Source organism: Chenopodium album, chromosome 15 (genome assembly GCF_948465745.1).
Source record: "Chenopodium album chromosome 15, dcCheAlbu1.1, whole genome shotgun sequence".
Lineage (NCBI taxonomy): Eukaryota > Viridiplantae > Streptophyta > Magnoliopsida > Caryophyllales > Amaranthaceae > Chenopodium > Chenopodium album.
This window is the reverse complement of record NC_137848.1, coordinates 15855479-15872403: the sequence shown is the minus strand read 5'-3', so window position 1 is coordinate 15872403 and position 16925 is coordinate 15855479. Positions and strand designations below refer to the sequence as shown.

The window sequence follows — 16925 nt, the reverse complement described above, 5'->3', positions numbered from 1 at the left end:
GGATTTTATGGCTTGTGAATCAAGATTTTGGTTGCCTAGATCCCAATTTTATTTTTTTAATTTTGATGGGTAGATCCCGATTTTATTTGATAAAGAGGTTAACAATAAGATTCTTTTTATTGGTGTTGGATTATAGAATACTCAAGTATGAAAAGGGGAGGTAAACATATATTGGGCCGAGTCCGTTTATTACTAATAAAGTGTGGTAAAACATGAATATGGGGTAAGTAAGACATGATATACTACGTATTACTGTGATTGTCATGGGATTAAGACCAAATAAGGACCGTATCTGAATGGAAAATATGGCGTAATTTTACAAGATAAACTATACTGACATAAGTTACGAAAGCACAACACAACACGATACAACTGATTCTATCTTGATTAGACTCAAAGCACAAGCCTGACCCATCATTATTCATATCCCACAACCATCTTTAGAGGAAGGGGTGAAGGATGCATTATTTGTACGAAAAACTTTTAATGACTAATATGATAGAAACATATATAGTACGTATTGCGTTGACAAAATTGTCCTTGTAGCAAGTAAAGTACTAGTTAAAATTAGGTCACGAGGAAGTGACAATAATAGTGATTGACGATTGACCGTTAGCCATTTATGATGTGTATACTAAGTATATTTTTTAGATGTGAAAATAGTATAGTAGCAAACTTTTTGTATATAATTAAATGATCACAAACTTTTAAAAAATCGGGTGTATAATAAATATTGTACATCCATTATAAAGATAGCCTAAAGTGATCAAAGGTTACCCCTAAAATGAATAAAAGTTACCCCAATAGGGATAAAATTAACCGAATACAAATAAAAATTATCTACGCTTTATTAATAAAGAATCACATTTTAAATGACTAAAAATCAATTATTAGTAATTGAATGTAACTAAATTACCTTTATAAAACTTCTCTTGTTGTTTATTTATATAAAAATTGTATTATTTTTAAAGTTACCCAAAAAAAAACAAAAAATTACCTTAAAATTAGCTAAAAATTACCTTTATACTGCTCAATGTACACTAATATTAGTGTAAACCGGGTGTATACAAGAGGGTTGCATATAAGACAATTAAATAAAGAATTTAAAAATTTACACACAATAGTCGACAGAATAACCGTTGAATATACCAATCACATATAATGTTATCATAATATGCATTATTCCATTTTAGAAAATATATCTAATGCTTATAGGCAGCCTTTATACATCAAAGCTATGTTATGAAATTTTACGATGTCATTGGTGAAAGAAAGAGATTATCAAGCTCGGAAAAGAATATCAACAGCCATAATTTTCACCAACAAATGAAAAAATAAAACAGATCAGTAGACTATCAAGGATTGTTCCCTACGAAGCACAATGAAAAGATCAATCAAGATAAAACATAAATTTCATATACAAAAATAAAAAGCTAGAATGAAATCCTAAAGATAAAGAAATTTTAACAAGGCAAAGATCCACATAAAAATTTCTCTTTCTAACCAAACCAGGATAATAATATTTTCCTGAAAGCAAACAGAGATCTCTATGGCAGGAAACTTTCATCAATCTACTTGAAACAACCTATCATTAACATGGCGAGCTGATAAAAGAGAGCTCGAATTCTCCTCAAAAGCTATACTAGAGTAAGAACATGAAACGACAGACACAGTAAATTGCAAAGGTAAGTTATATCAATTGAATTACAGAATCAGAGAACACACATTGAGACGTAAAGAATGAACATATAAATTTGATAGACACACTACATCGTATGCAACTATAGATATATTACAAGGATAGATACAATTACAAAAGGTAACGGGGGAGAACTGTGAACAATTTCAGCACCATATAGGCAAATCCCAAGATGAATAAAGGGACTTTAGAGATCATTGGCTACTAGTACTGTTAATCTTGATCTCAATAAGCTCGGTAATTGCTTGACGACAAATTGGGCATTTATTTGATTGTAACCCCAGCTCTTTGGCACACTCACTGCACATACACTGCAAACAGAAGCAAAAATTAGCCAAAGAAAAAACACAAAATATACAGCAAGCAAAAGACTAGTGACAAACTTTAACAAGCTGTAAGATGCATGTTCTGCCCTCTCAAATGGCATATAATTTTGAAAATGTGGCTCCCTCAGGCCTACCCTACATCAGTCAAGTTCTAATCTCCTATAATTGGGGTGATTGGTGAGCTTTCCTTGTTTTTAACAGTCTAATATGATTTATAATTACTGTAAGGAAAAGTAAGTGCATATGACTATACAAGCGCAAAAATTCAAGCTTAGCAACTTAGCTTTGTCTCTACAAATGAATACAAAAACAGATTGGGATCTTTTACTGCACAGAATAAAAGGAAACAAATTCTAACTCCCAACTCTATCCCCAACACCCCGCATTCTTCTCCTAGAAGAAAATGAAAGAAGAAAAGGACCCTAAATAGAAAACGATAGCAGGAGATGTCAGGTTATTCACAAGCTAAACAGAGAACCAGCAAAAACTCATTCACCAATGTCATGGATGGAGCTCTTTTAGTGAGGCATATCTATGCAGTAATGATTCAAGCAAAGGAAAAACAAAAAAAAATCAGGAACAGGGAAGCTGATCCTTTTTCAATTATTCTCATATGATTGGGCTTAAGAGTTGACGGGCTTTAACTGCGGAGAGAGACCAAAAAGGTGGATAACACTTATCTCCCAAAGACTGGACTGCTATCTCTGGCTTACTTGCCCAACCTTATATGCATAATTCATTAATTTGATCATATCTTGATTTAGAATGCAACCTAAAGCATGATACTTCCAACCAAGAAATCCAAAGGAAGTGGCCAGGCATCAGGAAAAAGCAGGACTAAGCTGCCAATACATACTTTAGTGTGCTAATGGGTAACACCCTGCAATGCGAGATTTTGTGTCAACTTCTACAACTTAAAACAGCAGCCTCTACTGAACCTAACGCTACCAAGCAAAATTTACAGGGAGACACAATTTCAACTTTTTAGAAGGTTCAAAGGCCTAAAGGGTTCCCTATGAATTGACTGTCCCATGACCTCTCATAGGTACATTGTTTTCTCCTCATATGGAAGCTTGATAGAAGAGGACGAGGTTCCAAAAATAACAGCATCTAAATGTAGAATAGAAAGTCAATATTGCCAAAAGATTAATACAATACAAGGCAAATGTGTAACAGCTAAATGTAGCTAAGGTCAATATATATGAATTATGTAGTAGTAAATACATCCATGATGAAGCTAGACAAAAAACCAGTAGATGAGAAAGCACTCTGTTTAGTTATGAGAAAATTTTATTACATTGTAGAATATACAAAATTTGGTATCAAAATGTCATGCCACTGTTAAAGCTAAAATCCAATGAGTAGATCCAGATAAGTGTTACTTCCTTTCTTAAGGAGTATTAATAAATATTAAAGACACATGCATTGATAGCTAATTCATATTTCTATTGTTGCATGAAACAAATATTGGGAACTTTCTACTTTCTTACATTATAATTTAAGCTTGCAGATAGGGCCTGAATGTATATATGTTTTAATTCATACACATCACATGAACTCATTAGAAGTTGAGTTTGTAAATAGACTCCCAATCATTCTAGTGGTTAAAAAGCATGTACAGAATCCTTATCTACAAAAAAAATAACTTGTGGTGCATTCTATATAATGTTCCAATTGAGCCTCTTCAAGTCTTCATGCATCTCACTCCATGATCTAGTGGAAAATGCATGGTCTTTTAATAAAGATAAAAAGCACTAAGGAACCTAAATTTATTCCAACAATAACAAGCCAATGACATCCCCTACTCCCCCCCCCCCCCCCCCCACACAAAAAAAAAAACAAAAAAAACAAAAAAAAAAGAAACGGAGAGAGACCTTGCAGGTAGTTCTTTACATAAGATCGCAAATCACGTTATAAACGAGATAAGAAAAGATCCTAAATCTACAAGTTGAACAAGTCCTCAAGAACCAATGACACAAATATTCAAAAGAAGACTAAAAGCAATAAAAGAAAGCACAAGTATTTTTTTTTTTTCAAAAAGAGAAGAAGAAGAAGACTGCATACACCCAATAGTACTGAACAAATCAGATAAGAATCCCAAGCAGAGAGCCATGGGAAGGTATCAAGCAGAGGCAGCAGACAACAGTCAGTCAGTAACTAAACTAGAGCCGTAGAAATCAGATTTGCTCAGATAATGCGACAACTAAGCAGCTGCGTGGTCAGTAGAGTCAGCACCAAGTTACAAGGGCAAAAAGGAGTCAGCATCAATGAAAATGTGAATGGAATCATCCCCTGGGGAGGGAGGGGGCAAGGGAATTAGTTGAGCGTCTCAGACTCATAAAAACAATCTTCAAAGTACACTATGAATGTAGGAAAAATTAGAAGAGGTTAAGAGTGGATCAGGTTGGTGTGTTATAAGGGATGGATCTCCAAAATCATAAAATTCATAGGGAATTTGTTACATAGACAATGATACTAACTGCTGACTCATAAATCTAATTTCTGAAAATATATATAAAAAAAAAAAAAAAAAAAAAAAAGAGAAAATATATGTTTTGGTTCAATATGAAATTGGTGTCCATATCCATGTAGCAGCATGCAAGAGAGAGAATTCATTCTCCGAAAAGGATAAATTTTCCTTTGCTAATAGTATAACCTTGGTTAACAACCAACATGTCAGATACTTCCTCCGCTCTTTATTACTTGACTTGTATTCCTTTTAGGGAAATTTCTTTTTACTTGACCTGTTTCTTTTTATGGCAAATATAACACCACACTTTTACTTATTTACCCTCATGACCATTTCAACTTAATAGAACACTATAACCTTACCCTCTTCCTCTCTCACCTCAATCAACCCCATAGTTCATATTACCACCACCACATCGTCCCTCTTTCCTCCACTTTTTCCAAGGCAGTCACCACCTCACTTTTTTTTGACACGTCAATCACCGCCCTTATCTCTCCTCTTCACCGACGATGACCTCGACCCTTCTCCCACCACACGCTCTCTTCACCGTCGCGCCGTTTTCACCACCGTCGAAGTGCTCAAAGTCTACCAATGTCAAAAATCGAGGCTACGGTGATCGAATTTGGCCATCAAATCCAGATCTAAAACAAACACAACCAAATTCAACCTTTATAGCCTCGGTTTTGGATCTTAATTTCTTAAATGTTGCTCCGGTGACGGTGGTTGGAGTATGGGAACTTTCTTTCTCTTTTTTTCGTCTTTATTTCGGTGGTTGAAGTATGGGTATGTACGATCTACAACCACCACAACCAAATTTCGACCCTTTTGACGATGGTGACAGTAGTGGTTATTTTCTCTCTCCTCTTGTTCCTCTATTTCAGTGGTGGTTTGCGCGATGGAGGACCTTTTAAAAAAAAATATTAAAGAAGGGGGTGGTGGTTGCCTGAACGGGAGCGGTGAAAGGGAGTGTTTGTGGTGGTTGTGGTGCGTAGGCGGCTGTGGTGGTGAGATGTAGTACTGTATAATTGTACAGCTTATGTGTGGGTGGAGGGGAAGGGTAGGAATGGAGTGATAATTTGGTCTTTCCCTTTTTTTCCTATTCTGCCTTAAAACTTGTGCCTATTTGCAATAGGTCAAGTAATAAAAAAACAGAGGAAGTATATATTTTAGAGATTTTTTCGGGAAAGAAAAGAGCCCAAACAGCAGGGGTTCGTAATTCTAAGATTAATCATACATGCTAATTTTAATATTAGCTTTTCTAACAAAAAAATAATCTACTACCAGGGTTGGTTTAAGAAATGAAAGCACTGACATTCAATCTGGCATATCCTCAGACAAAATTGAGTTCTAATCTGACATGAGTACTTGAGAACATCTGAAGCGCTCAAGCAACTAGTTAGAAACCACATATGAAGTATTCAAAGAAAAAATAATTGGATAAGGCAGGGAAGATGAAAAAAAAATATACGAAGTATATATGTAAATAAGCTGCCTCAAATGAGAAACTATTTAAGTGCGGAAATGATTAGGCAAGGTTTGTGTTAAGCGGTTAGCAAAACTCTTTCAAATAGAACGGAGAGAGAACCAATAATCTACCAATGCAATAGAAGAAGAGAGCTTTGGTGAACAAGAACAACGAATATGCTCTAAACCTCTATTAAAGGAAATAAAACTAAAGGTTAATACCATTAAGTATTGAAAACGGTGATTGAGTGCTTGGAAAGGTTTGAAAAAACCAATTTGACAACCCGTTAAGTTGTATTGTTGTTGTTGCTGTTGTTTAAGTTGTGTATTGAAAATGAACTAGAATACATTTTTAATTGATATCAAGAAGGCATAAGACATAGTAACAAGAGACATGCTTTAATAGACACTGGCAATGAAAGGTTCATATTGCATACATTACCAGCATAAGCACAGGATTTTAAAAGGATTTTTCCATTACAATTAAAGTTACATCAAGGATTTGTTAATGTCATTTCCTCTTTGCAATGATTTTTAATAAGTTGGTGAGGTCCATACAAGATAAGGTTTTACGGAGTATGATGTTGCAGAAGATACTTTTTGAATAGATGGTTTTAGAGCAGTTATTAAAAATAAGTTATAACAACAAAGGATCTAGAGTCGCAAACTCCATGGTAGAAACTCGGTCACGGTAAAACATAAAGCTAGAGTGCAAATTTGGTATGGAAGAGAATTCCAATCAAGAGATGAAGAATGCCCCTTCATTGAGTGGTTTAGGAATTTAAGGTCTACTGTCCACAAAAATAAAGATCTTGATCAATATGTTTTGCAAAAGACCAAGTCTAGATGACTCAAATGGAGAGAAGCACCCAGAACTCTATTGTGACTATAATGTGTTTCTCAAGGTGAAGAACAATATTTTTTAAGGATGTTCCAAATATGGGTCAACAAATTTGGCTTTCAACAGAGATCATGTTCGGATTATGAATGTGGAAAAGATGTGGATGTTGAGGTGGATGTGCAGTAACATGAAAAGAGATGAAATTCGGAATAAAAAAATTTGCAGATTGCAGTGGCCACTATGAAAAGATGAAAGAGAACCAATTGTGTCGTTGTAATTATTTAGACATGTCCAACATCAGAAGGTATCGATTTGGAAAATGGAGAATTGAGCAATAATGACATTAAAAGAAGGCAAGGGTAAAAAAGATTGATCAAAATAGAAGGTGATCCAGATATTGATGAGAACTTCGAGAGTTAGTTAAATCTTTACAAGGAAAACCTAAGCTTGAACATTAACTCATTAGAAGCTACAAATTGGCGATTCTTGGACAGTTCAAGCAAAGGAACTTGGTGTCTAGTACAAACTCAAGTTTCGGATCACTCTACTCACTCTACTTAGTGTTATTACATTAGTTTTTGCTTGCACATTTTTACCTTTCACTTGAAAGGGTTTTACTTGGTTTAAGCACTTAGGATTTATTTTAAGAATTATAGACTAAATCAAACTAGTCTTAGTACTAGTTTCCTAATCTAAATAGAATTAGTTTTCCTATTCTAATTGGGTTACTTGGAGCTAAAGGCTAGGGGCTTGTCCTAGTCCTATTATGCTTAGAATTAGTTAGTTTTTAGTCTATAAATAATTGTAATTTCATGACATTTGGGATATAGAATTTTTCAGATTATTAATCAAAGTATTTGTTTCTTTTGTAATTAAAACGTTCATTTCTTAAAGCCGGTGATTAAGTTCTTTAAGATTTGTTCAAGTTGATTAATTAAGGGGTGGCGTGGCCTTTAACTTAATTGATCTACTTGTGTTCTTGTTTAATTCTTTGTGGACGAATCCTATAGAGAATTAGGCTTGAATTATACCAGTGTGCGTTTAAATCTCATAAGCATATGCATCATCTTGGTATCACAGCATATGTTCGGTAAAACTTAAACTGCGAATGTTCTACTGGGAATTTTCGAGAGATTCTTTTTGCGTTGGACTCCAAAAACGTCCAGTTACCACATCCTAAAATTTCATAATTTTTGGATAAGTAACGAGCTTTTGGTGTTGCTGCACTGATTTGCGGTTGAGAACCCGGCTTTGTTCTGCTTAATTATTCATCCAACATTCGATCTTTTAATCAAGATTTTTGCATAAACTAACTGTGTTTATGTAGCAATTATGAGTGACGAAGAGAGGCCAGTAGTTCCAAGGAATTTAACCTTAGAACAAGCACAAAACCTTCGAAGAGATCGACAGATAACCGAATTGGCAACAAGGTTAGATGAGGTACTAAGGAGACTTGATGTCTGTGACAAATCAAAGAAGGGTAGTTCTGAATCTAATCCAGAATCAAGTGATGAGGGGAGTTCAAGAAGGAGGAAACCTAGAAAACCTAGAAACGACTACTCATCTAGGATGAATCCCCAAGGCCTAGAAGGAGAGATAAGCGCAAGGATGATGATAAAAGCTTGAGATTAGATCTTCTAGATTTCCATGTTAGTCTAATTGAACCCGAAAAGTACCTTGAGTGGGTAAGGAAAGCTGAAACCCTATTTGATTTCAAGGACTATGATGAGAGAAAAAGATGCAAGGTGGCCGAATGCAAGTTGGTTGGCTATGCAAGCTTGTGGTTTGATAACTTGAAAACGAAAAGGGAAAGAGATGGTAGGGATAAGATTCGAACATGGAGTCAACTTAAGAAGCACATGAAGAAGAAATTTGTTCCTGAGGATTATGTGCAAGGTCTCTACATAAAGATGCAAACTTTCAAACAAGGTATGACTAGTGTTGAATCTTTTATTACCGAATTTGAAAGATTTGATATGCTTTGTGATTTAGATGAAAGGCAAGAGCATAAAGTAGCTAGATTTATTGCTGGATTGAATGAAGAAATTGCGGAAAAGGTTGAGATACAACCATATTGGAACTATGATGATGTGTGTAAGGTTGCCATTCGAGTTGAAAAGCAATTAAAAGGGAAAAAGGGGCTAGACACTAAGGGGGTTTCTAAGACTTTTGAGAAGCCGAATTTTAGTAAATTTAATGCTAACAATTCGTCTACTTCCAAGCAAGATAAACTTAAGTTCGAACCTCACAGGAAGTTTGAAAGTGAGGATAAGAGGAAGTGTTTCAAGTGTGGGAGCTATGGTCACATATCAAGCACTTGTCCTTCAAAGAGAGTGATGACTGCATATCAGTGGGAACAAGAGCAAGTGTTACGAGGAAGATAAGGAGCAAGAAAATGATGAAGAAGAGGAGGAACATGTGAGTGAAGTAGAGCCCGAGACACATAGTAAAAGCTTGGTTTTGAGAAGAGCACTATACTCCCAAACCGTACCTATGGAGAACAATCAAGGAGAGAAAATTATTCTTTCAAGGTGCAAGGTAAAAGAGAGATCGCGCGACATGATCATTGATTCGGGGAGTTGAACTAATGTGGTGTCTACTACTCTAATTATTAATTGAAGCATCCTACAACCAAGCATCCTCAACCATACAAGCTCCATTGGCTTAGCAACACTAGTGATGTAGAGGTAACTAAACAAGCCTTGATTTCTTTTTCTATTGGCAAATTTAATGATCAAGTGCTTTGTGATGTTTGTCCTATTGATGCATGCCACTTATTGCTAAGGAGACCTTGGCAATTTGATAGATTTGTGAAGTATGATGATAAAGTAATGTGTATTTTGTTAAAGAGGGAGAAAAAGACAAACCAATTGCTTTGAAACACTTAATTTCGAATCTACCAAAAATCACTTCTAATGCTAAAGGCTTGCTATTGATTAATGAGAAAGAATTTGATAAAGAAGTGGCGCAAAAAGGTTATTTTTATGTGTTGATTTCGAAGGAAATTAAAGAAGAAAATAAGGTGCAAACACCTTTGGTTTTGGAGCCTGTTTTGCGTGAGTTTGATGATGTGTTTCCAAATGAATTACCACCGGGTCTGCCTCCAATTCGTGGTATTGAACACCAAATTGATTTAGTTCCGAGAGCTTCTTTACCAAACAAAGCTGCTTATAGAAGTAATCCTAAAGAGACTAAGGAGATGCAAAGGCAAATTGAATAACTCATGGTGAGGGGTTATGTCTGTGAGAGTATGAGACCGTGTGGAGTGCCTACATTACTTGTTCCTAAGAAAGATGGGAGTTGGCGCATGTGCATAGATAGTAGGAGTGTGAACAACAACACAATCCAATACAGGCTTCCTATTTCAAGGCTAGATGATCTACTTGATGAGCTACATGGTTTGAAAATATTTTCTAAAATTGATCTCATGAGTGCTTATCATCAAATTCGGATGAGGATGAATGGAAAACTGCATTTAAGACTAAGTTAGGGTTGTATGAATGGTTGGTGATGCCTTTTGGCCTTACTAATGTTCCTAGTACTTTCATGAGATTGATGCATGAAGTTCTCAAACCTTTCCTTGGTAGGTGTGTTGTGGTTTACTTAGATGATATTCTGATTTACTCTAAAAATACGCATGATCATCTTAATCATCTAAGAAGTGTGTTTGAAGTTCTAAGAAAGCAAAGGTTGTATACAAAGCTAGAAAAATGCTACTTTCTTGTCCCAAACGTGACTTTTCTAGGGTACATAGTATCAAAAGATGGTGTTTCTGTTGATCCATCTAAGGTGGAAGCAATTAAATCATGGCTAGTTCCTAAGAATGCTTCGGAGGTACATTCTTCTCATGGTTTAGCTTCTTTCTATAGAAGATTTGTGAAAAACTTTTCTAGTATTGTTGCACCTATGACTAAATGTTTGAAGAAAGAAAGAATTAATTTGAGTGGAGTAAAGAGGCACAACATGCCTTTGAGTTAATCAAGAAGAAATTGTGTGAAGCTCCTATTTTAGCTCTACCTGACTTTGACTTTGACTTTGCTAGTCCATTTGAGGTGGAAACTGATGCAAGTGGAGTACGAATTAGTGCGGTTCTAATTCAAAGGAAGAGACCTATTGCTTACTTTAGTGAAAAATTGAATGGTGCTCGTTTGAATTACTCTATTTATGACAAAGAATTCTATGCCATTGTTCGTACTTTAGATCATTGGAGCCATTATTTGCGTCCTAATCATTTTATGTTTCATTCGGATCATGAGTCTTTAAAGTACATACATGGACAACAAAAATTGAATCTAAGATATGCTAAGTTGGTGGAATTTCTACAATTATAACTTTTCTTCTAAGTATAAAGACGGAGAGATAAATATTGATGCAGATGCATTGTCAAGAAGGTATTCTTTACTTGGTGTTTTGAATTTTCGTTCACTTGGTTTTGATTTGATCAAAGATTATTAAGCAAGTGATGAAGATTTTGCACCTATACTTGAGAATTGTGCAAAGGAGGCCGTAGGTTCTTATGTGACTTAAGATGGTTTCCTTTTCAAGGGGAATCGATTGCGTGTTCCAAGTTGTTCTATTCGTGAGTTGATTGTGAGAGAAGCTCATGGTGGAGGAATTATAGGGCACTTTGGTATCAATAAAACTCTTAGTATTCTACAAGAGCATTTTTATTGGCCTAAGTTGTAAGGGGATATTCAATCTGCAAGGTGTAATTCATGTCAAAAGGCGAAAAGTGTGTTCCATCAAGATCTTTACACTCCTTTACAAAGTTTCCTTGGGAGGATGTCTCCATGGATTTTAGAGTAGGATTGTCTCAAACTCAAAGAGGTAAAGATGTTATCATGGTGGTAGTTGATAGATTCTCTAAAAATGGCTCATTTTGTTACATGTCACAAAATTGATTATGCATTGCATATAGCTGATCTTTATTTTAGAGACATTGTTCGGTTGCATGGTATGCTTAAAATAATTGTGAGTGATAGGGATGTTAAATTCATGAGTTTCTTTGGGAAGTCTTTGTGGAAGTTAGTTGGAACTAAGCTTTTATTTAGCACTTATTATCATCCTCAAACGGATGGGCAAACGGATTTTACTAATCGAACTTAAAGAGTATTGTTGCATGGATTGGTAAGTAAAACTCAAAAGGATTGGGATGTTAAACTTGCTCATGCTGAGTTTGCTTATAATTGTTCTCCTACTTATGCTACTAATCATTCACCATTTGAGATTGTGTATGGTACGAATCCAAGGCTACCTTTGGATTTAATTCCTTTTCCCAAGGGCGAATTGGTGAATCATGATACAAAGACAAAAGTTCAAGTGATGTAAAAGTTACATGTTCAAGTTAGTGTTAAAATTGAGAAGATAAATTAAATGTACAAAGAGAGAGAAAATCGACATAGAAAGTCACAAAACTTCAAGGTTGGCGATTTAGTGTGGTTGCAGATAAGGAAAGAAAGGTCTCCAAGCAAGAGAAAGAATAAACTCATGCCTTGAAGTGAAGGTCCTTTCAAGATTATTGAGAAAGTGAATGACAATGCTTTCAAGCTCGATCTTCCCGGTGACTATGGTGTAAGTGCTACATTTAATGTGGGAGATTTGGCTCGTTTCATGCCTGATGATACACTTCGAGATTTGAGGACAAATTCTTTTGAAGAAGAGGAGGAAGATCCAGATATTGATGAGAACTTCGAAAGTTTGTTAAATCTTTACAAGGAAAACCTAAGCTTGAACATTTACTCATTAGAAGCTACAAATTGGCGATTCTTGGACGACTGAAGCAAAGGAACTTGGTGTCTAGTACAAGCTAAAGTTTGGGATCACTCTACTCACTCTAATTATTGTTATTTAATTAGTTTTTGCTTGCAAGTTTTTACCTTTCACTTGAAAGGGTTTTTCTTGGTTTAAGCACTTAGGATTTATTTTATTTATTTTAAGAATTATAGACTAAATCAAACTAGTCTTACTACTAGTTTTCTAATCTAAGTAGAATTAGTTTTCCTATTCTACTTGGGTTACTTGGAGCTAAAGGCTAGGGATTGTCCTAGTCCTATAAGACTTAGAATTAGTTGGTTTTTAGTCTATAAATAGTTGTAATTTCATGCCTTTTGGGATATAGAATTTTTCAGATTATTAAATTAAAGTATTTGTTTGTTTTGTAATTAAAACATTCATTCCTTAAAGCCGGTGATTAAGTTCTTTAAGCTTTGTTCAAGCTGATTAATTAAGGGGTGGCGTGGCTTTTAACTTACTTAATCTACTTGTGTTCTTATTCAATTCTTAGTGGACGAATCCTATAGAGAATTAGGCTTGAATTATACTTGTGTGTGTTTAAATCTCATAAGCATACGCATCAGAAGGGGTATAAAATGGAATATCATAGTATACTGTATATAGGTGATTAGATTTTCAACCTTGACAATGATGTGTTAGGTTTTTTTGTACTTTTTCTTTTTGAATAACAATGAGAATAGCATTCCCTGAAGGTATAGGTGAAGCAATCCTTCACAGCAGGTTTTCTCAGCATGAAGGAAAAGGAAGAGTAAGAAGGTTTTCCTTCTATGGTTGTACGGTGTGCCAATCCGAATTAATATAATGCTTGTCAGCAAATTGTATAATTAAACAATGACATAATACAGCAACATTACACAAAATAATTTGTGTTGCTTAGAAAACTCTCCATGACTCCAGCTATTAGAGAACTCTCAAATACTTACACCATTGATGAAAATCTGCATCTATGAATCACAAAAGCACACACAGGCATCTAAGTCTAGAGATCTCACTATCTTGTCAAACCTAGCCTCTTTCGAAACCATTTATGAAACTTGCATTGATGACTAACAAAAAGTACTTCAAAGAAGAGATCCCTTGCTAGGAGGTGGTGGTTGACTGGTCGTTGTAAGCCTAATGAATCACTCCTTATAAATGTGTGGGAAATGTATGTGTTAATTCCATTACAAAATATAGAAAAGGATATAAAGGGGATGGATTGTCAGGCAAGCATAAACTACAATCATTTCACAATATGATGTCAAATATATACTTAATCATGTTTGAGTAAACTCTTACCAGATGCCGGCAAGGCATTACAGCTGTTGTCTTGGGCTCGGTCATGCATATAACACACTCTTTCCCTGGTTCATCATCATTAAAGGTTTCTGAAGATGAATTTCCTATTCCATATAAATCACGAAGTTCATAACGAACACCATCGATCCATAAAATTTGCCTGATTGCTTTTACTTGAAAGGAACCTTCATTCTTTTTCTCAATAACAGCTTGAGTAACCTGTACCCTGGGAGAATCCTCTACTAGAGATTCTCCTGCCACATCATCTGCATCGTGAGATGAGGAGTATACTTCAGCATATATGACAAGTGGAAAGACATCATCTTCTAATGGCTTCCCAAGACTTTCCAGATCAAAGAATCCCAAGTCCACACCAGTGCCAGTAGCCTGGCAAAATCTCTGCCCGACCCCCTTCTGGAAAGGGACTTTAACTGACCTGATTGCCTCAGGATATGCTGGAGTAAATGTACAGGTCTCTTTGTCCTCCTTTGCAAAGTAATAGATAGTTATGCTGTCAAAAGATGTAGCAAACCCCAAGTATCAGTTCATAGTAATTATTCATGAGAAGTTCACAAGGAGATACAAAAAATCAAGAACCAGGTCATATTGCTATTACAAAAAAGACACCATTGATTGGGAAAAAAAAAAAAAAAAAAAAAAAAAAAAAAAAAAAAAGCAGGGGGAGGGGGGATCATGGCTCTAATTAGTCTGACAGGCACAGCCCTTGAGCCCTGTAATTATTTAGCAAGAATTCGTGTCAATCTTGCAACTACGAAACAGAGATAATATTTGTAAATTCATTAGTTCAGTCCTCCCTCACCTTAATACCCAACATTATCAACCTTATTTAGCAAGCTTTACAAACAGAGATAATATTTGTAAATCTCAGACCTTATACGGGCAAAATAGATAAATGAGTAAAATTCTGAAGATTGAATCCAGCATAGACTTTTAACTGCACAACAGGTAGTAAAAATAAGTATTGTATGCGTATATGAATGATCCCATTAAAAAAAAAAAAAAAAAAAAAATCCCAAAGTATCAGCTCTCTTAATGGTGTGTAGAGCGCTTCAATTAAGCTTATAGGACGCCTAATTCAATCCATACAAAAAACAGATAGACAACTCAAAATCCGAACAAGGAACATGAGATTGATTGAATCATTGGAGAAAACTAGAAAAGATTCTACCCAGATAAATTATGATATGGCACATTGCTTCACACACCACACACACACACACAAATTGTATTATCTTACAAATATCACCTCTTAAACCCTAAAGAAACCTCGAGGGACATCAACTTATCGACTTTAGTCTACTATAATACATTCATGCAGCCAACAAAGTAGCTCTACTATCAACTACCTATCTCAACTATTCACCTTAGCATCACCATAAGCCAATTCCCACTCACATTGCACTTGATCATTACTTAACATCCTACTCCAAACTCGAAACCAATTCGCCTCCCTTCTAAACCCATTGCACAGCTCCATACAATTAAACAAGCTAAATGCAACATTGTTTTGCCTACTTTAGTCATTCAATAAATACAAAAAAAAAAAAAAAAAAAAAAAAAAAAAAAACAATCAAAATACCCTACCCTAATCAACAAGAAAACAATCAAAAACCCATAAAAATCAAGCAAAGATAGTTTAACAAACCTGCCCTCATAATGCGCATCAAAAACAAAAGAAACCAAGAAATGATCAGGGTAATTCTCATCAACTTGAAGTTTAATAGTATCCTTATGAACATTAACATCATTCTTAACCACCTTAGCACTCTGATGCTCAACATAAGGCGGCGGAACCTGCGATTGCGGAACCGGGTACCTCATCTGATGCCACCCATTTCCATAATTAGCAGGAATATAAGGAAAATTGGGACGACCCATCATCTGATTTGGGTAATTATATGAGTTAGACCACCGAGAATAGCAATAATTGGACTGAATTGCAGGTGGGTGTTGATACTGGTAATGTGTTGTTGGGTATGGGGTGGAAGACACATAAACATAGTTGTTCTCCAATGGTTGTTGTTGCAGCGGCAGCTGCGACGGCGTTGATGGATGAGGCAGAGAAAGAGTTGAAGGATCAGCGATAGCGGCGGCCGAAGCCGGAGGAGTAGTGGTGGCAGATGGGTGGTAGTAGTACGGTGGCGGTGGCGGCGGTGGATTTGGGTGGTAGTAAGGTGGATGATGGTGGTGTTGATGGTGGTTTTGGTTTCTTCTTCCGGAAGAAAATGAAATTCCCATTTTTGATTAGTGGAAAATGTGAAGATTTGGGAGATTAAAGAGGTTTAGGAGATTGAAATCTGGGAATTTTGGAAGGATTTTGTGGGTTGAAAAGTTGAGGAAATTGGTGAGAAAAGTGAAGAAGAAATTGGAAAGAGTAAAATTTGTTGATTTTATTATTTGTTTGTTTATTAATTGTTGATTGATTTTAGATGAAGTTTTGTTTTGGCTTGTTTTGTCATCACCGCGTTGATAACGCATTTACGCGCCAGAGAGGTGCCTAGTCGTTGCTTTTACACTTGTTCGGTTACTATGAGATCACTATGGATTTTAGGGTAAGAACCAAAGTTCTAAGTTGTACTTCTATTGTCCTAGATCTTTGGGGAATACCATCTATGGAGTACAAAACAGTCGTTAAATTAGAACTTTTTTTGGACTCTACCTACTTGAGTCCTCTTGGACTCTACCAAATAGGGTCCACTTGTACTCTAACCGACACTTTTGTCGATGGTTTGGTATTGACTTTAATGTCGTTGGTATATCAACAACAACCAAGACCAGCCTACTAGGTACTCTTTTTTGATATACGAACTATTTACTGGTATTTCTTTTGATACCAACGAATACCTTACTGGTATTTCTTTTCAGTGGCGGACCTAGAAATTTGACAATGGGGGGACAATTTCGTAATTCAACATCAACCTGTTTTTTAAAAAAACGGGTACACAATACAAATAATTCGGGTACATACTTGTTTAATATTAAAAAGTTACAATCCCAATATCCATTGAATAATACAATTCAGTTACATACTAC

The 16925-nt window shown here is 35.5% G+C and overlaps 1 protein-coding gene across 1 annotated transcript; it reads right to left on the bottom strand.

Annotated features, from left to right (window-relative positions):
- Positions 1–1572: 1572 nt before the first annotated feature.
- Positions 1573–16351, bottom strand: LOC145583017 (putative E3 ubiquitin-protein ligase LUL4). Its single transcript, XM_081640116.1, has 3 exons — positions 15538–16351; positions 13872–14382; positions 1573–2010 (listed from the first exon to the last, which is right to left on the bottom strand). The coding sequence occupies exons 1-3, from the start codon at positions 16128–16130 to the stop codon at positions 1894–1896; spliced, it is 1221 nt and encodes a 406-aa protein (XP_081496242.1). The 5' UTR covers positions 16131–16351; the 3' UTR covers positions 1573–1893.
- Between the last annotated feature and the right edge of the window lie 574 nt (positions 16352–16925).

Coding starts and splice junctions, on each gene's coding strand:
- LOC145583017 (XM_081640116.1), bottom strand. CDS start 16,130: ATGGGAATTTCATTTTCTTCCGGAAGAAGAAACCAAAACCACCATCAA. Junction 14,383..15,537: donor GATGCGCATTATGAGGGCAG/GTTTGTTAAACT, acceptor ATCTTTTGACAG/CATAACTATCTATTACTTTG. Junction 2,011..13,871: donor TAATGCCTTGCCGGCATCTG/GTAAGAGTTTAC, acceptor TTCTGTTTGCAG/TGTATGTGCAGTGAGTGTGC.